The sequence below is a fragment of the Erinaceus europaeus genome, unplaced genomic scaffold (assembly GCF_950295315.1).
Source record: "Erinaceus europaeus unplaced genomic scaffold, mEriEur2.1 scaffold_727, whole genome shotgun sequence".
In the NCBI taxonomy this organism is placed as follows: Eukaryota; Metazoa; Chordata; class Mammalia; order Eulipotyphla; family Erinaceidae; genus Erinaceus; species Erinaceus europaeus.
This window is the reverse complement of record NW_026648041.1, coordinates 20,352-40,695: the sequence shown is the minus strand read 5'-3', so window position 1 is coordinate 40,695 and position 20,344 is coordinate 20,352. Positions and strand designations below refer to the sequence as shown.

The window sequence follows — 20,344 nt, the reverse complement described above, 5'->3', positions numbered from 1 at the left end:
TGGGAGCTACTCCACAGGGTAGTGCTGCTCATCTGCAGCTGTGTGGGGCTGAAGGAAGGCTCTGTTATCCAAGCTCAGTCGCTTTGGGGGCCTCTTCCTGGGGCTTTCTTCCACCCTCCAGCAGGTGATCCCTGAGAGCAAGGAAGATTGAGAGAAGCTCCTGTCTGCGACACCATCACAGCTGCTAGCTGGAGTGTGAACACCAGGAACTGAGGGCAGTACATTTTAGGCCTCAGTGTGCAAAATGGGAGTCATGCAGTCTGAACCAGTTATGGCTGATGGAGCTAGAGGGCCGAACACCTCACTGGAAACTCTCCTGATACCCACCCCTCTCCACAAACACATATACCTGAATGCCTGAAGCAGGTCAATAAAACTTATCAGGAGGGGAGACATGTGGACTCCACTGTGAGTAAGACACTACTGCTTCCTGTCTACTGACAGTGGTGATAAGGACTCACTGTCCATGGTTACAGACAGCTGGTGTGGAGGGCCTTGTTAACCACGGCACAGAGTGCACTGGGCTTGGCCACAGCCAGCCTTATGAGACAGGCATGTGTATATGTGTGTGGGGGGTGTGCAGCCCAGCACCCCAGGTGAGCTCTGCTGATGTGTGGAGATAATCTGCCTCACCTTAAGAACATTCTCTGAGGAAAGAAGGCACTTCTACACTTAGAGCAGAGTGACTGTGATGTGGGGAAAAGCAAGTGTCCCAACCTACTCTCTGACACTGGTTATTAGTGGGCTTTAAGCTGGAATACAGAAGGAAGCGAGCAGCAGCCTCACATGCCTGACAGGACATTGAGGCAAGCACCTCCCCCATTGAAGAGAAGTATTTTAAGTAAATGTCTGGCAAAAAAAAATTGAGTAGAAATCATATATGAAAGCTACACTGCTTGACCAGTGAGGACAGATGTAAGTCAGATGGAGTATTTACATGATTTGCTGAGCAGGGTCTTTTCTTTCAAACATAATGCTTTTTCACCAGATGTTAACCTGTTACTGAGCAGTCTGTGACGACTTCAGATTTAGGTCCCTTTGTTTTGAGGCCTTGCCATTGCCATCAGGCACACTGGGTTCTCAAATGTATTCAGCTGCATCTTCACCATGTTTCCATGGCAGGATCAGTCCGTGAGAGTCAACAGCCGACTCCTGCTTGTGGCTGAGGGAAAATAGCAGGACTAAATCCCAGTTTGTGTTAAAACTTGCTTTCAGAGCAATAACAGCTACTGTGTTTATGTTCTGGCCATCTCTAAATAGTTAATAGTAAACACATAATTTGGCACCTGACCTCCAAAGAATGAGGTATTTATATTCCTAGTGAGACAGACACACCCACGAGCTAGTTCTCCAGCGTTTCCATGATGAGCCAGACAGACATTTTTCACCACTATGCTAAAATATGGAGAAATAAATTGGGAAGCTAAGCTACAACTTTCTGAGCTTCCTGAGTTTGCCTAATTAAAGTGCTTCTTATTCAAGCCATTCCAGCCAGGGTGAGCAGGCATTGACCTCAGAGTTTGCCTGCTTTTTCCATGGCATCTAAACACGGAAGCCTGCTTTTCTCATGTGTCCTAGTAAGTCAGTGTTAGTCACTTCCCTGGTCTGGCCTCCCTCAGACTGGCAGAGAAATTATTCAAAAGAAAACATATAAGGCCAGGAGATAGCATAATAAGGTTATGCAAGACTTTCATGTTGGAGGCATCAAAGGTCCCAGATTCAACCCCCAGCAATACCAGAAGCCCAAACTGAGTTATGTTCTGGTAAAATGAATAAATAGATCACCCAGAAGTTGATCATAGATCAGTTTCCTCATAGATGCTTTTATTCCCAGAGTCTACAGAGGTGGCCTGTGTTTCCCTAGGAAGGTAGGCAAGTGCTGAGACTGGGCTCACTACTAAGTTTCGTGAGAGCTGGGTAAGAAACGTGGAAGCCCCAGCTTTGCCGTCACACGCTGCTCCCACACGTCCTAGCAGATGACCTGTGCTGGTGGTGGTGCTCCTTCCCCTGCCCAGGCTTGCTCAGCACACAGCCCATCCACAGGTGCTTTTGTGGGCTGCCTGTTCAGCTCCACATTCCTCAACCTGCTCCATGCCGGGCTCTGTTCTAGGGATGCAAATGTAAAAACTGAGTGTAACATCTGCCCCAGTGAAGCACACAATGCTGTAGGGCATTTCCAAGTTTTTTTAAATTATTATTTACTATTTATTCTTTTTTGTTGCCCTTGTTGTTTTATTGTTGTAGTTATTATTGATATTGTTGTTGGATAGGACAGAGAGAAATGGAGAGAGGAGGGGAAGACAGAGAAGGGGAGAGAAAGACAGACACATGCAGACCTGCTTCACCACCTGTGAAGCGACCCCCCTGCAGGTGGAGAGCGGGGTGCTCGAACCAGGATCCTTAGGCCAGTCCTTGTGCTTTGCGCCACCTGCGCTTAACCCACTGCGCTACAGCCTGACTCCCAGTTTTGTTTTGTTTTTAACAACTGCACTGTTTTGTTCTTTTTAGCTTTTAAACTATCAATCAATTTTCTTACTACAGGAAACAGATACCAATTCTAGGTAGCTTGAACAGGGTTCCAGAAGGACCAGAAAATCAGCCTCAGAGGTTCCTGAAACAAAACAAAGCCCCAGTTGCACCACTGAGTTGGTCTTAGATCCTGGCTTATGCACTGATGTCCCTGCTTCCAAAGCCAGGGCTGCACCCACCCCCTGGCTACCCCAGCACCACTCCTGTGTAAGCTAAAGCAGGCCAGCTGACAGGCAGAGGCAGGCCCACTACCACCTTCGAGAAAAGGACACCTGGGGAATATGTGTGCTGTGCTTACATATAAATAGTGGTAGGGAAGCTCTGCCTTGTAAGGTAGGTCCTGGGCAGACAGACAGAGGCACAGTGTCCAGCCTGTCAACTGTAGTTTAAATAAGTAGAGACAGACAAGCAGGTTGAAGCAGGAAGCAACTGAAGAAATACAGCAAGGTTGGCTGACTGTTACCCTGGAAGGAAAGACAGCCTGCTGTCTTAGGCCATTTGGAACAGCACAGTCCAGAGAGCTACGCAGCATAGAGACCACAATAGCTGTAAGGACCAGCTTACTCTCTGCAGAGTCAGGGACCCTGTCATCTCTTGGTAAGTAGTGAGACTCAGTGGAACATTCAGGAGAAGCACCCATGCGAAGCCCATGGCCTCTGTTCCTGCTTAACCCCTCAGGGCCAAGCCAGGTGGTGTCCCTTCTCCTCTTGGCTCTGGAAGCCCATAGCTTCTGTTTCACAGGCCAGTGACAACTGGGGCTTGAACTTAACTCATGTTTTAGGAGTCAAGAGCTTAGCCTCTGGTGACAGCCATTTAACCACTGAACTCGCTGAAGTCCTCGCCTCCCACTCACTACTAAACAATGATATGTTACCGCACAGCAGGGTCAGGCACTCCAGCTGCAGCAGGGGAAATACTTGTTGAGTTTGTCATTATCTTTGGCCTGTTTATTGAAAGCCTTTTTAAGTTTCCGTCTTTCAATAATCTGTTTCTTAAATAGAAGCTAAGCCATTACATACTTCATTTAACCTTTGGGGATTAAGTCCCATTTATAATAGTGAATTAGGATGTCATCCTGTTTCCATCCCAAACACTTGTATCTCAATATAAAATAGAGGATTCTTCACATATATTATAAAGTAGAGAAGCTTAGAAACTTTCTCTGTCTGCTGCTCAACTTTTTCCCCCATTTTGATTCAGTTGATGGTAGCAAAGTGTGCATTTAACTGCAGTGAGTCAAATAAAAAGAAGCCAAGGGAGTTGGGCGGTAGCGTAGCGGGTTAAGTGCGTGTGGTGCAAAGTGCAAGGACCAGTGTAAGGATCCTGGTTAGAGCCCCCAGCTCCCTATCTGCAGGGGAGTAGCTTCACTGGCAGTGAAGGTCTGCAGGTGTCTGTCTTTCTCTCCCCCTTTCTGTCTTCCCCTCCTCTCTCCATTTCTCCCTATCCTACCCAGCAAGGACGACATCAATAACAACAGTAATAACTACAATAAAACAACAAGGGTGACAAAAGGGAATAAATAAATATTTTTAAAAGAAGCCAAAACTTGTGCCCATCTTGTTGTGCCTCCCACTTTCCCACCAGGTGTGTGTGATCACCCATCTTCCTCACATTCTTTTTTTCTTTCATGCTACAGCCCCTATATTTGCTTCCACTGCTTTACTTCTCCTCCTCTTTCTCTTCCTCATTCCCTACATTCTTGATAGTTCTTTTTGTTGTTCTACGGCCATGTCAATGGTGTGAAGCAGTTTGTCAGTTCTGGTTCTGATTTGTATGTTACGTGCTCACTGGCCATTTACACAGTCTTTGGAGAACTGTCTCATCAGATCACTTGCCCTTTTTTTTTCTACAACACTTGCCCATTTTTATTTTTTATATTTTATTTTACTTTTTTCCCTTCAGGGTTATTGCTGGGCTCAGTGCCTGCACCATGAATCCACCGCTCCTGGAGGCCATTTTCCCCCCCTTCTGTTGCCCTTGTTGTTGTAGCCTCGTTGTGGTTATTATTATTGCCATTGTTGATGTTGTTTGTTGTTGGATAGGACAGAGAGAAATGGAGAGAGGAGGGGAAGACAGAGAGGGGGAGAGAAAGATAGACACCTGCAGACCTGCTTCACCTGCTTGTGAAGTGACTCCCCTGCAGGTGGGAAGCCAGGGGCTCGAACCGGGATCCTTACACCGGTCCCTGCGCTTTGCACCACATGTGCTTAACCCACTGCACCACCTGATCCCCCACTTGCCCATTTTTAAAACTGATTATCTGTCTTTAATAGTCCAAATACAAGTCCTTTGCTACATACATGATTTGTAGATGTTCTCACTCTCTGTCTGCATTTGTCTTTTCACTTCTGAGCAAGACTTACTCTTAACTCTGGCTACATTTCAATTTCCTGAGCTTTCTACTAAGTGTTCTAAATGTCTCAAGTTGTGAGATTCTTTGAAAGAGCATACCAGAAAAATGTGGTTGCTGGGGAGTTGGGCAGTAGCGTAATGGGTTAAGCGCACATGGCACAAAGCGCAAGGACCCGCGTAAGGATCCCGGTTCTAGCCCCCGGCTCCCCACCTGCAGGAGAGTCACTTCACAAGAAGTAAAGCAGATCTGCAGGTGTCTATCTTTCTCTCCCCCTCTCTGTCTTCCCCATCTCTCTCGATTTCTCTCTGTCCTATCCAACAACAATGACATCAGTAACAACAACAGTGAAACAAGGGCAACAAAAGGGAATAAACATTTTTTAAAAAAGTATTCAGTTTATAAAAAAAAAAAATTTTTGGTTGCTCTAGAGCCCAGCACTGGGGAGGGATTTCTACTGCTCTCACCTGGGTGAACATATAGTCTGAGGGAGGTGAGTGAGTTATACAAAATCAAAGAGTGCTAATGCAAGTTATTTTATTGATCAGCATCTATATTCTATTTGCATCTTTATTTCCACTGTCATGCTTAAAAATTACTTTACATGGCTGGGATATGGCTCTCCTGGTAGAGTTCATATTTCAAGGACCTGGGTTCAAGCCCCCTGCACCACATGGTGGTGCCATGTATAGCATCAGGGGAGCTCCCAGAGAGGTGGCACAGTGCTGTTGTCTCCTTCTTTTCTCTGTCTGAGGTTGAAAAGGAAAAAAGAAGAAAAAAGCCTTCCAGAAGCAGGGAGGCCCTGGAGAGCAAAACAAGTTTTTCTTTTTACCAAGGCACCATTTGACTTTAAGCCAGGGATGAGCCTGAGACCTCTCCATGCAAGTCCTATGCACAAACACTGTGCTATCTCCTCCCCTTTACAGCTTCATTTTTTTTTTTCTTAATCCACTAAAAAGCCCTCAATTTTTGTCAGGCTAAGTAGAATGCAGTCATTCACATTTGCTCTTCGATTTACAGGAATTTTAGTTTCTGACCAAATCTACTTATTACCATAACCTTTTAACTGTCCCTTTCAAATCGTCCCTTTCAGCTATTAATATCAGTTGAAGTTCAAAAGAATTACAAAGGCAAACTCACTATTACAAATGAGTATTTCAGGGCTAGCAAAATAACTTGCCACATGCATGACCCAGATTTGAGCCCAACCCCCACTGCACTGGAGGAAGCTTCCATGCTGTGATCTCATTCACTCCCTTTGTCTGAAAAAGTAATCTTCTTGGAGTAGTGAAATTCTGGCAAATGACTCAAAAAAAAGAAAAACCCAAATGTGTATTTCAGAGTCATAAAATGTCTTTTAGAGTAGCCACTGTTGAGAATTTAACTGATCTACTTTTCTGTGAACATATTCATTATAATAGCTATGTAAGAGATCACCCCCAAATTCAATAGTTTAGAGAGTGTTTATCACCTGTCTCTGGGTGCCCTGAGCTGCCTGCCAGCTGCAGGGTCTTGTGAGACCATGTTTACTTACACAGCAGGACTGAACAGTCCTGGTGGGCTGCATCCAGCTGCCTCTCTCAGTTCCTTCCCACAGAGTCTGACCTCTGGGGATGAGCACACAGGAGGAGTCTTTGTAACCTATTATTCTTAGAATTGGGACTAGGCTCTGCTCACTGGTGATTGCCAGTAGAGTTCCATCAATGAGGCTAGCAGTCTTGGGCTTTATTTGGATGATTCTGTCAAGACAAAGAACAGCAGGTATTAAGTGCAGTTTCAGGAAAGGTCATGCAAACTTGACTGAAACCAGTGTTTGTGCTTCCTGATGAGTACACTGTCCCCTGTAAGCATATGACAGGACAGACCCCAGATAGAAAGAAATTAGGCTGCAGGTAGATGCCAGGATTATCTGTAGCCATTCTTGTGGTGTATGGGGTGTCTGCTGAGGCATGTGTGGTCCAGTCCGGGTTGCTTTCAAGACCCAAGCACCATGGCAGCTGGAGAAATTCAGAACCTGCCAGCAGGAGGCGTCAAGAGGAAACTTAAGGGGCCAGGCCTGCAGAGTGGATTCTTCCTAGATCACCTCGAAGCCAAATTGGGAAATGGGAGAAATAGGGGCTAGAGAGACACTAAAGCACCACTCCACTATCCAGCAAGCCCCACCCTGCAATGTGGTTCTGGGGCTTAAACTCAGGACCTGGTGAGCCATCTCCCAGCCCCAGCCATTAGCTTCATCCATGAGAGTTAAAGATTGGCAGGATCTCTTCTAAGCTCTCTCCTTATCATTTTCTTCTTGCTCCTAAGTTTATCCAGTTTTTTTTTTCCCAGTGTTTTTTTTTTTTTTTTTTTTTTTTTACAAGCTTGTGGGAGGAACAAATGTTTCCATGGCCCTCAGCAGGATGAAAAATGTATTCTTTCCCAGGAGTGAGCTCACTGCCACTGAACGCTGTGGGCCCCTGTTCCTGCCTGTGTCAGCTCTGTGCTAACCACTCCCAGGGAAAGTACTCCCTCCCTGCCCTTCTCCTGCTGCCCCCCACTGCACAGTGTTACCCTGTGATTGGAATGGAGCTGTCGCAGAACTCTTAGATTAACGTGTACTTAGAAGCTAGCTGGGGTATTTCTCACTCCATGTAAGTTATGTAACATGCATCCTTGAAAATAGCCAGAGTAGGATGCAGACTCTTTCAGGAGATGGGGCTGATAAACTGAAGTATGAACCCCAGTGCTCTGAGCTGTCATCTCATGGAAGGTTCTAGTAAGGAGTGACATTATATACCATGCAGAGTGCAGCCCCCAAAAGCACCTGCTGCAGACCCCCTGTGAGTAGAGCAGAGCTTCAGCCATTCCCACAGGGGCTGACATTACCCGGTGGCTATGTGTTCTGCCCTGGATAGTGTGAGTGACAGGGGAGTCCTGAGCTGCTTCAGAATCTTCCCCAGACCTGCAGAGCCAGGTCCTCACCCACTTTCCATCCTGGCTTCAAGTTGACCCTAAAGAGACCCCACTCCACAGGTGAGGTTATGCCAACAGATGGCGGGTAGATTGCTCTGTTCTTGGAGTCAGAGGGAGCTATGCTCCCACACAGATGAACCATGACTCTGTGAACCACTTGGGGTCTCTACTGAAATGCAGGTCTGAAATCATTTGCTGAGTCGTTGTCTTGAGGTTAATTGAAACAATACCATCAGCCTGTCAGTTTGACATCTAAAACTCAGTTTGAAAAAGTGAGCAATCTATTAGCCACATCCTCATTAACAGTTTTTCAAGAAATGTTTGAGATGAACCAATTGCAGTTCTTTGTACCTCTGCTGAGTAACCTCCTACGTCTGTAGTGGTGGGATGGGGAAGCCCCCACTCTGATCAGCTGACTAGCCAGCGGCTAGAAGGCCTGGGGAGCTGAGACTCCTTAAGCCCTACTCTCCTTTCCAGAGTCCTTGAGTCCCTCCTCAAGTTGGGCTAAGAACAGCACTCCAAAAGCAGAGTGCCACCTGAGCTGGTGTCCTCGCAGTTGTTGGCCTGGCCCACACCCTCAGGATGTGCAGCTGAATCTGTTTCCTCACCAGCTACTTTGCAGAGCACTAATGGTATCTGGCTACTTTTAAAATGGTTTAAAAAAAAACACCAGAAAACTGTTCAGCTCTGGTTTATGGTGGTGCAAGGGATTGAACTTGGGACTTCAGAGCCTCAGGCATGAGAGTCTGTTTGTGTACCCATTATGCTATCTACCCCTGCCCTTAAAATAGCTTTCTGTCAAGTTTTAGATCTCAATTGTTCTGCTTGGAGCTCCACACTCAGGGAGCAGCCCCACCTACATTCTTAATGGTGGGGGAGTTTGCAGGCCAAGGGAAGGCCTTCCCACCCCTAGGTACTGGGATCCTGGAGGACCACAGCCCTTGAGGCATCCAACACCCCCCCCCCCCCAACCCTGTGCCCCAGTCACAAGCCTCTCCATTGAATGCCTGAGAGAGGGCAACCATATTTCCACAAACTTGGTCTCACACTTCCTCATCATCTCTGCCCACATTCTCACTTGTCAGATAATTGGGGCATGGTGTTAGTACTCATGAGGTGATGCCCCCCCCCCTTGGTATATGTCACACCTGCTGTGCTTCCCTTTCTCCATCAGAGTGCCCTTCCCTCCCCAGCTCCCTAGGTGTGGGACCAGGCCACAGCCTTCCCCAAGCTGCCTAGCAGTTTCAGACAGAGAGCAGTTATGGGCTCTGATGGTTTCTGCAGCTGGTTTGGGTCTGAGTGCCATGTGGGTTCTGAGAGCTAATCCAGAAAAGTGGGAAAGAGGCATCTGACATTATCTCTAGTGCAGTGCATCCTGTTTCTCAGTCCTTGCTCCCCTCTCCCCAAGTTGTTCTGAATTGGGGTGGACCACATGCTGGGAAAGAGTGACCTGGAGCCCTACAACCTGAGCTGAATGAAGTACACTAGCAGGTGGTCGGTCACTCCCCAACAGGAAGGGATGCAGTGATGGCTAACTGGGAACATGCAGACAGTTTGAAGACACAAGCCCAGCTCATGTGGTGGGCAGCTGGAAGTGGGATCCATGGCCCAGGGGAGCTGCCTCCTCTCACACAGCAGGGGCAGCAGGGAAGAAGGAAGAGCAGCAACACAAGTTTGATGAGGCTGGCGCATGATCCGAATGTCAGTGAGAACCTTCCAAACAGGAACACATGACCAGGCAGTAGAGAGAGGAACAGGGTCTTCCACTGGCTCCCAGATACACTATTCCAACTGCTCCAGGCACTTAGAGTTGATAGATCACATATGTCTGGTTTTGCTTGTTTGTTTTGGGGGGGGGGGGGCTAATCATAGATCCTCTTCAAATATAACAGACCCTTCTCTAGCAAAAAGAACATAGCCAACTCTGGACGCAGTTTGGGGGCAGTTATGGATTCCCTGAAGTCTGAAGGAGACACTAACTTAGGGCCCAGGGTCTACAGAAATCACCCTATGAGAAGATGGAGGAACCTAAGATGTTAGACTTAGGGTCCTCTTACTCTGGCCTCAGCCCTGGGGGGGGGGGGTGCAGTATGAGGGTCCAAAGACAGTGAGCTGGAAAGGTTCTGTGTTTGCATTAGTCCTGGGCCCAAGGAATCCCAGCGTTCAGTTCTTCTGTCTGCTTAGCGCCATATCATCCCCTGAAAGGTGGCCAGAGCGAGGCCTGCGCCAGGGTCTCCAGGTCTCCACTCCCCTGCTGCCCCAACTGCTTTTCCGGGAGCACCTATCTCCCCCACTGTCTGTAGGCCTGCAGCCAGCCTGGGAGAGACCCTGCTCTTGAGGAGTGCTTGGCCGCTCAGCATGTGTCTCTCTCCCTGCAGACAATGTCATCAACGGACAGGACTACGAGGTGATGATGCAGATCGATTGCCAGGTGATGGACACCAGGATCCTGCACATCAAGAGCTCCTCGGTGCCACCCTACCTGCGTGAGCAGCGCAACCAGACTGGCGCTGTCTTCGGGGCCCCACCCACCACCCCTGACACCACCCATGTGGTCAGCACCATCCCGGAGTCCCTGCAGTAGCCCAGTCCTCCTCTCTGGGGATGTGGGAGACAGCCCAGGAGAGCCCCGCGGCTGGGCCCATGTCTCTGTGGGAAGCACCGGAGTCCAGACCAGCAGGTGGCCTGGCCGAGGTGGGGTCGCTCGTGTCAGTGCCTTTCTACCTTGATTTTCCTTGGGGTTTGGTCCAGTTCCAGTCTTCTTTCAGAAGACCTGCTGCCCTGCCTGCTCTCTCTGGCTTAGGAGACTGACTTACCTGCAGCCCTGCAGTAGATGGGCACAGTGAGAGAGCCCCCAGACAGCTGTGACCACTTACATGCTCACTCTCAGGGCCTTGTGGGCAACTGGCCTGGTCCCCCGGGGAAGGCCCCTGCACAGCAATAATTCCCCAGGCAGGACTTCACCTGCCCTGCCTGCACTTGTATTTGACCTTGAGCCCCTTGCCCTCAAGGGCTCTGCCTTCACTCCCAGTCTCCCTCTGTTCCCCGAATCTCCCCAGCACTGGGTGTGAAGGATGCCACACATGGTTCCCTCCTTGCCAGAGTCCTGCCCGCCCGGACACCCACCAGATGTCCCACAGGGAGCTGTGTCCCATCCTCTAGGGCCCTTACCACCAGGCCTGTGAGTCAGGGATCCTGAAACTCTGCTGACAACTGGGCAGTGCTGCCTTTCCACACAGCATGGCTAGGTGGGGGAAGGACCTTCAGAGCAGAACCATCTTCCTGGGGGCCCTTTCCTTCCCCCTCACCCCCAGAAGGCCATGCCCCCAGGGAAGCTGGCCCTAGGCTGGTGACAGAAGCAGTAGCTACACCTCACCTGGCGCTGAACTCTTGGACTTTCCCCCCAGCTCTGCCTGCATCTCTGGGCCCCAGACTCACCTGTCCTGTCCCTCCCCCACACAACCCTTCCTCTCAGTAGTCCCCCTCTCAAGGGTGACACTGAGGGTGAAGGGAGGGAGACAAGCTGGTGAGCAGACAGCAGGAGGCTCTAGGATGAGGATGAAAGCCAGGCCTCCAACCCTGGCTCCACCCTCGCTACAGCCAGTTCTTGGGTCTCTGACAGGAGACAGTTCTCAGGGTGAAGGTCGCTGCCCTGTCAGCATGGCTGCCTTCTGCTCTGGTTTGGATGCAGCACCAGGCCTCAGCAAAGCTGCAGTTTGCAGGGACCAGGCTGGCGTCTGGCTTTATTTTATTTTATTTTATTTTATTTTTGCTTCTTGTGAGCTTGTCTTTTAGGGTTTGCAGCCAGGAGGTCTTTCTCTTTCTTTTTTTTTTTTTTTTGGGGGGGGGAATATATATGTGTGTGTATGTATATATAGCTTTTAATTTATTAAGTTTCTAAGTGGGGTTTTTGCCAGCTTGTAGGGAATTAGATAAAGACACAAGGAGGCAGGTGACCCATTATTTGGGGCACTGGGGAGGCAGCTGGCCCAGGCCACACACCAGGGTTCAGGCTAGTTGGCTGTTAGTGTAGGTTCCCCTGTGCTAACTCCAGCCCCAGCAGTACAGGGAGGCTGTATCCACTGGAGTGGAGTTTAGACAACCCCCCCCCCATCAGGATTTGTGAGAGGTTGGGTTGAGAATCTGTGTCACCTGCCACTCTGGCACTTGAGACCCCAAAGCACCCACTGGGCAGGTGTGCTCTTCCAAACAGAGGTCTGGGACCATAAAAGCTCAGCGTGTCTGCCTGCCCTCCCACTCCCAACACCCACCACTGAGAATCAACCAGAGTCTGGGACCCACAGAGCTGTTCTGCTGTTTCCTGAAATGGCTCTATCCCAAGGCAGCCCACCTGCCCTAGGGAGAAGGCACAGTGGTGCCCAGGAGGCCTGGGGAGCAGCCTCACCAACTCCTGCCACCACCCCTGTGAAAGGGAATGCAAACACCGCAGAAAGGACCTCATTCAGCACTGACAAGCTCACTCCCAGGACCTGAGGTGGGGCCAGCTTGCAGCTTCCCACCAAGAGTCCTCTTCATGAATGACCCCCCCCAAGACCTGACAGAACTCACTGCCATCCAAGTCCCCCTCTTCTGTACCAGAATGGGACTTTTGCCAGCCCTAAATCACATTAATTTACAGAAGTTATTGTCTTTGCTTGTGACATGAACACCTAGAATATTCACCCTAACAGCAAGAACAAAGGCCTGCAGAGAGAGAGAGCAAGGGGGGAGGGTACATTCCTGCTGCCCCACCCCCACTCCGAGGGAAGCTGATTTTCAGTCTCCCAGAAAGGTGCCATCTTGGCACCCAGTACAGAAAAGCACCAGGCTCTGCTCCCACTCTGGAGCCAGGGCGCTTGCATGTTGAGACCTGGTTCTATCAGGTGGGATCATCGCAATATGGCTGCTCAGCTGAGTGCAATAGCCAGGGGGGGAGAAGGGCTGTGGTTCCCAAAGATAATTAGGGTGAGACCTCAGCAAAGAACTGAGTTGGGCGAGCTCACACTCCCATACTTGCCCCAGGGACCAGCCACAGAGACCAGGTCTTTCCCAGCATGCTGGCTGGTCAAGTGGGAGTTCAGTACTGTTCCTTCAGGCCTTTCTGATGCAACACTTGTGCTTTGTCTGAACCTCAAATAAAGCGTTTTTAACCTTGTCTACTTCATTCTGTGTGAAGAGGGTGAGCTGTCACTGATGTGTCACCAGGGATAGCTCTGCAGCTATCACTTGCCCTTGTGGTATCCAAGAACAGAGCCAGTCAAGGGCAGGTGTTCTGTGCCACCTCTTTGGTGCTCCTGTGTCAGGGCTAAGGGCCAGGTGACTAGTCACCCCCCAGCCTCCTCCTCATTTGGTGACCATCCCTGCAGGCCCCAGACACTGGCATTGGACCACTGACTCTTAATTGCAGTCCTCCTGACAGCCTGCCACTGAAGAGGTAACTCAGCATGGGATTGGGGGGGGCCAGGGATGAGGACAGAGTTAGTACCTGGCTCCACCTGGGAGGCTGAGCCCACAGGAATCCTGCCAGGAGGTTTCAACTACAGCACAGTGCTGCCCATACTGCATGAGGCCCCTCATGTCAAACTGCAAAGACATAGAGCAGAAAACCAGTGGTTCAGTGCCCTGGCCTCTGTCGCTTCATCTCTCTCACACACAGTTGGCTTATGGCAGCAGTAGACAATTACAATATAGTAACACCAGGACTTTCTTTTTTTTATTATTATTATTCATTTATTTTTCCCTTTAGTTGCCCTTTTTTTATTGTTGTAGTTATTGTTGTTATTGATGTTGTTATTGTTGGATAGGATAGAGAGAAATGGAGAGAGGAGAGAAAGACAGGGGAGAGAGAAAGACAGACACCTACAGACCTGCTTCACCACCTGTGAAGGGACTCCCCCCTGCAGGTGGGGAGCCGGGGGCTCAAACCGGGATCCTTACACTGGTCCTTGCACTTCACGCCACGTGCATTTAACCAGCTGTGCTACCACCCGACTCCCTAGGACTTTCTTTAAGGTTAAACTATATTTGTTTCCAAAGATACCTTAGTATACTGTAAAAAGCACAGAGCTAGCAAGACAGCTCCTCAGAATAGTGCACTGCTTTGTCACACATGGCACCCAGGTTTGAGCCCAGTATCCACCTCACTTCAGTGAAATGGTTTTTGTCTGTCTCTATCTGAAAAAGTCAATTTGGAGCAATGAGACACCCAGAGACTACAGGACAAAAAGAAAAAAGTGAAGCCCTAAACCCCCTCTTCTGCAGAGAAAGCAAAGTCTGGGCCGTAGCAGAGGGAATATGGGGGCAAGAGCATGCCTGTTTTCTAGATGCAGAAGCCCCCAGACAGAGGACTTTCCCAGTGTGGTGATGGAGGCAGAGCCAGAATGCTCAGAGAAAGATGGTCCATAAACTAGAAAGGAACGTTGAAGTAAGTAAAGAAACACACACACACACACCAGAACCTGCCATCAGTGCCATGTGGCACCGTTCCCCGGGGCTTCCCTCCAATGTGGACAGGGTTCAGGTTCACTCCTGACTGGCACTTAGGTCCCATGATGCCTGTGCAGCCTCGAGAGCTCTCTGGTGGTGTTAGAGGGCAGTCCCTTTCCTGCCAGGTGTGCTGCTGGTCCAGAGGTGGCCAGTAGAGGCCATGGCAGACCCCTCTACCAGGATACCTGCAGCCCCAGGAAGCTCAAGATCATGGTCCCCACTAGCAACAAGCCCTCCGTTCACCACTGGCTGCCCAGGCCCCTACCCCATGCCAGCATCAGAGCTCTAGTCACCCAGCAGGGGCTGCCTTGTAGACCACAGAAGTAAGTTTGCCCAAGGGAACTTGGTGGGGAAGAGGCTGCAATGGGGAGAGGGGAGCAGTAGACTTGTGGAGGGATATCTCCTTTGGTGGAGCATAGAGAACTAAGTATACTTCTAAAAAAATGTAAACCAAAGACTATCGTTTAAATAAATACATATAATAGCTGAGCAGCTAGGGAGGTGGCTCATCAGGGGGAGTGCAGCACTTGCACCCATGAGTAATGTTCCACTCTGTCTCATGTCCATAAAAAGTAAATTGGGGGAGTCGGGTGGTAGCGCAGCAGGTTAAGCGCACGTGGCGCAAAGCACAAGGACCGGCATAAGGATCCAGGTTTGAGACCCAGGCTTCCCACCTGCAGGGGAGTCGCTTCACAGGCAGTGAAACAGGTCTGCAGGTGTCTCTCTTTCTCTCCCCTTCTCTGTCTTCCCCTCCTCTCTCCATTTCTCTCTGTCCTATCTAACAATGACATCAGTAACAATAATAATAATAACTATGACAATAAAATAAAAGGGAAAATAAATATTTTTTTAAAAAGTAAATTGGGGTGGTTCAGGAGGTGGCGCAGTAGATAAAGCGCTTGACTCTCAAGTGTGAGGTCCTGAGTTCAAGCCCTGGCAGTACATGTACCAGAGTGATGTCTGATTCTGTCTCTTTCCTCCTATCTTTCTCATCAATCAATAAATAAAATCTTTTAAAAAAAAAGTAAATTGGGGGGGGGTGGCTGGGTGGTGGTGCATCAGGTTAAGTGCACATAGTACAAAGCACAAGAATCTGTGCTTTGTTTATTTGTAATGTTTTGTTGTCTGCTTCTTATGAACCTGGGGGGGGAACTATCTCAAGATTTTGTGAAAATTGTGAGGACTGTCCTAGAGAGGGAAGTGCACAGAACTGTGGTGGTGGGTATGGTGTGGGAATATGCCCCATAATGTTATGATCGTGTAAGCCATTATTAAATCAATAATAAAAATAAAATATTTAAAAACACACAGGAGAAAATCTTTAATTAGAAAAGGAACTCAAATATGACACAGAGAGACATTAAAGCCCAATAGAATAAAATAAGAAAAACTAAAGACAAAAAATAAAATACTGTCCCCCAGAAGTTGGTATAATGGCTAAACCATTGAACTCTCAACCATAAGATCCTGAGTTTAGGGAGTTGGGCGGTAGCACAGCGGGTTAAGCACAGGTGGCACAAAGAGCAAAGACCAGCTTGGGGATCCTGGTTCGAGCCCCCGGCTCCCCACTTGCAGGGGGGTCACTTCACAAGCAGTGAAGCAGGTCTGCATGTGTCTATCTTTCTCTCCCCTCCTCTCTTCTTCTTTCTCAATCTCTCTCTTTCCTATCCAACAACAACATCAGTAACAACAACAATAACTACAACAATAAAATAACAAAGGCAACAAAAGGGAATAAATAAATAAATTTTTTTTAAAAGATCCTAAATTTAATCCCTGACATCATATGTGCCAAAGGGATGCTCTGGTTCTCTCTCCTCTTCAATTTCTCATGAATAAATAGACCTTAAACATAAAAGCAAGCAAGCTAGTAATAGTATTAAAATGGCAATGAGTTCTTGTATTTCAGTAATTATCCTAAAATCTTAATGATCTGAATTCACCAATTAAAAGGTATAAAATGACCTGAATGGGTCAGAAGACAAAACACAACTTTGTGCCAGATCCATATGTTAGTTGAGCTTCCATGAGGAATCTAGGCTCAGAGCAGAAGGTTGGAAGACAATATCCTAAGCAAATGGTAATTTCTGAAAGGCAGAAAAACTCCACCTACATCAGATACAGAATATTTTCGGTCAGTTGTATGTTAACTCTCTTTTCAGTCACCTGGTTCCAGATGTCATCAGGATGCCAGCCAGGCTTCCCTGGACTGAAGACCCCACCAATGTGTCCTGGAGCTCCGCTTCCCCAGAGACCCACCCTACTAGGGAAAGAGAGAGGCAGACTAGGAGTATGGACCAACCAGTCAGCGCCCGTGTTCAGCGGGGAAGCAATTACAGAAGCCAGACCTTCTACCTTCTACAACCCACAATGACCCTGGGTCCATGCTCCCAGAGGGATAGAGAGTGGGAAAGCTATCAGGGGAGGGGGTGGGATATGGAGATTGGGTGGTGGGAATTGTGTGGAGTTGTACCCCTCCTACCCTATGGTTTTGTTAATTAATCCTTTCTTAAAGAAAAAAGGGAAAAAAAAAAGAAAAGGTAATAAGAGATGGGATGACATTAAGGACTTAGCACAAGAAAATATGGCACATGCTATTACTTGTGCACAAATATATAAAACAAGTATTAATACAACTAGAGAGGGATATTGGCAGCAACACAGTAAGAGGGATTCTAACACACACATTCAGACAGATCAGACAGATCAACCAGACAGACAGAGAATAAAAATGGGGGTTGGGGTGGGTGGAGAAAGCCCAGACAAACCAGCTGGGCTTAACAGACACAGATTCACCACAGAACAGCTCAATTTACATTTTTCCTCAGGTGTACATGAAACAGTCCCAAACTTAGATCATATTTTGGGACACAAAACAAATGCCATAAACATGTGAAGTTTGAAATCTTACCAAGTACTTTTTCTGATCACAGTGCTGTAAAAACTAGGCATCAACCACAAAAAGAAAGCCAGAGGAACCTCAACCATGTGGAGACTAAACAGCATGTTTCTCAATGACCACAAGGTCAAAGAGGACATAAAAGCAGAAATTAAGGGCTGAGGAGACAGCATAAAAGCTATACAAAAAGACCTTTATGTGTGAGGCACAAAAGGTCCCAAGTTCAACTCCCAGAACTATCAGAAGTTGGAGCTGAGTAGTGTTGTGGTAAAAAAACAAAGAAAGAAAAAAAAAAAAACAGAAATTAATGAAGACAGAAGTCATCAGAACCTGTAGTGAGCAGCAAAAGTGGCATTAAAAGGGAATAGTGACACAGGCCTTCACCAAAAAGCAAAACACATCATCAGCTTAACCTTACAACTACAACTAAACAAACAACAAAGAAAGTGAATAAAGGAAGAAAATAATCTAAATCAGAGTGGAAATAAAGGAACTAGAAGCTATATAACAACACAAAAGATCAACAACAAAAAAGAATATATAAGCTTTTTAACCAGGCAAATAGATAAGAGAAAACTCAGAGATCAAAGAGGAGAAATTACAATAGGTACTGTGGAAGTAAAAAGGACAAGAGACTACAATAAACTGGATAATCTAAAAGAAATATATCACTTTTTTAGAAAAATGCGACCCGCCAAGGCTGACTAGCATAGAAAGCCTCAATAGACTGACCATTGTGGAAATTGAAGCTATAGTGAGAAAGAAAAAATTCCCTCAAAACCAAAAGCCCAACAGAAGGATGAATATGGGATGATCTCACTCTCAGGCAGAAGTTTAAAAACAAAATCAGAATAGAAAACACAAGTGTAACCTGAACTGGAATTGGCATATTGCACCAAAGTAAAAAAAGGATGACAGAAGACCTAGTGGGGGGTGTATTGTTTAATGGAAAACTGGGAAATGTTATGCATGTACAAACTACTGTATTTACTGTTGAATGTAAAACATTAATCCCTCAATAAAGAAATTTGAAAAAAAAAAAAGTGCTTCCAACTTTTAAACAAAACAAAACAAAAAATCCCAGGACCAGATGTCTTTACCCAGTGAGTTCTACCAAAACTTGAAAGAACTTACACCCACTCTTCACACTCTTCCCAGAAAAGTCTTAAGAAATACTTCCAAACACATTTTATGAGAGCAACATTACCCTGACACCAAAAGCAAAAGGGGACATAAGAAAAAAAAAAAAACATAGAGTCTCCCCGACAAACACAGATGAAGTAATTCTCATCAAATCCAGCAAAAATTAGAAGCATCACACACCATGGCCAAGTGGGGTTTATTCCAGGGACACAAGAAGTGCTTAGCAAATGCAAATTACTTAATTCGTACCCGATGAGGTCAGTAAAGAGGATGCAAGTCACATAATGTGTCAGGAGGAGCAGGGAAAACATTTGACCAGATTCAGAGACATGTGAGAAAAGCTAAAAAAAGTAAAATGGAGAGAATGCCTCATTTCCTGCCTGCCTGTCCTTTCTCAAGGGGGTACTCGCTCTAAGTTTTCTACTCAAGACCTTATTCTCCTCTTTCTTTCCTCAACTAAATTCATTTTCTTTTTTTAAAAATTATTTATCAGATAGAAACAGCCAGAAATCAAGAGGAAGGGGTGGGGACAGAGAAAATCTGCAACACTGCTTCACCACTTGTGAAGCTTTCCCCCTGCAGGTGGGGACGGGGGGCTTGAGCATGGGTTCTTGCACACTGTAACATGTGCGCTTAACCAGATGTGGCACCATCTGGCCCCCTAAATTCATTTTCTGCCCTTGTGGAGCTTGGAGTCAGGCTTTGCCTCATTCCCTGAGAGCACACATTCCCACTTTAGGGGGTGTCTTTTCTAAATAAATCTCTTCCTACTATATCTAGCATATCTGGTAAATCACATATGTTACCATGTGAAAGGACTTGGGTTCAATCTGCAGGATCCCACCTGCAGGGTGTGCCACTACTGTCTCAGCCAGCTGAAGCACAGCAGGATGGAGGAGAAAGAGAGAGAGCCCAGTCAGGTACCCTCTCTGGAGAGCTGTGTGAAGGCAGGTGTCTCTCTCTCTTTTTTTTTAATTTTTTATATATATTTATTTGTCCTTGTTTTGCCTTTGTTGTTTTTTATTGTTGTTGTTGATGATAATGATGTCATCATTGTTGGATAGGACAGAGAGAAATGGAGAGGGGGGGGGAAGACAGAGGGGAAAAGAAAGACACTTGCAGACCTGCTTCACTGCCTATGAAGCGACTCCCCTGCAGGTGGGGAGCCGGAAGCTCGAACCGGGGTCCTTATGCTGGTCCTTGCCCTTTGCACCCGGTGCACTTAACCCGCTGCACTACCGCCTGACACCCAGGCAGGTGTCTCTTAACAATGGTAAGGGCTTGGGTTTTTGTTTGTTTTTTTTTTTTTGCTATTTATTTGTTTATTGCTTTTTGTTGCCCCAGTTGTCCTATTGTAGTCATTGTTGTTGTCGGATAGGACAGAGAGAAATGGAGAGAGGAGGGGAAGATAGAGAGGGGGAGAGAAAGAGAGACACCTGCAGACCTGCTTCACCACCTGTGAAGCGACTCCCCTGCAGGTGGGGAGCTGGGAGCTCGAACCGGGATCTTTATGCTGGTCCTTGTGCTTTGCACCCTGTGCGCTTAACCCGCTGTGCTACTGCCCGACTCCCAGGCAGGTGTCTCTTAACAATGGCAAGGGCTTGGGTTTTAAAAAACTTTCTTTTTACTATTTATTTATTTATTTGTTTATTGCTTTTTGTTGCCCCAGTTGTCCTATTGTTGTAGTCATTATTGTTGTTGTCGTTGTTGGATAGGACAGAGAGAAATGGAGAGAGGAGGGGAAGATAGAGAGGGGGAGAGAAAGAGACACCTGCAGACCTGCTTCACCTCCTGTGAAGCGACTCTCCTGCAGGTGGGGAGCCAGGGGTTCAAACCGGAATCCTTACGCCAGTCCTTGTGCTTTGTGCCACCTGTGCTCAACCCACTGTGCTTCCGCCTGACTCCCAGGGCTTGGGTTTTTAAATATTTAGTTGAAAGGGACAAGGCTGTGGCTGAAGATGTAGCTCACTAGGTGTAGCACATAC

The 20,344-nt window shown here is 47.4% G+C and overlaps 1 protein-coding gene across 1 annotated transcript in view; it reads left to right on the top strand.

Annotated features, from left to right (window-relative positions):
* The window catches only part of LOC132536597 (cyclic AMP-dependent transcription factor ATF-6 alpha-like), a 32,184-nt gene extending 19,189 nt beyond the window's left edge, over positions 1 to 12,995 (top strand). The window contains exon 2 of the mRNA XM_060184676.1: positions 10,210 to 12,995. Coding sequence (XP_060040659.1) covers positions 10,210 to 10,415 — 206 coding nt within the window. The 3' untranslated portion in view covers positions 10,416 to 12,995. The remainder of the gene's footprint in view (positions 1 to 10,209) is intronic.
* The last annotated feature ends 7,349 nt before the right edge of the window (positions 12,996 to 20,344 follow it).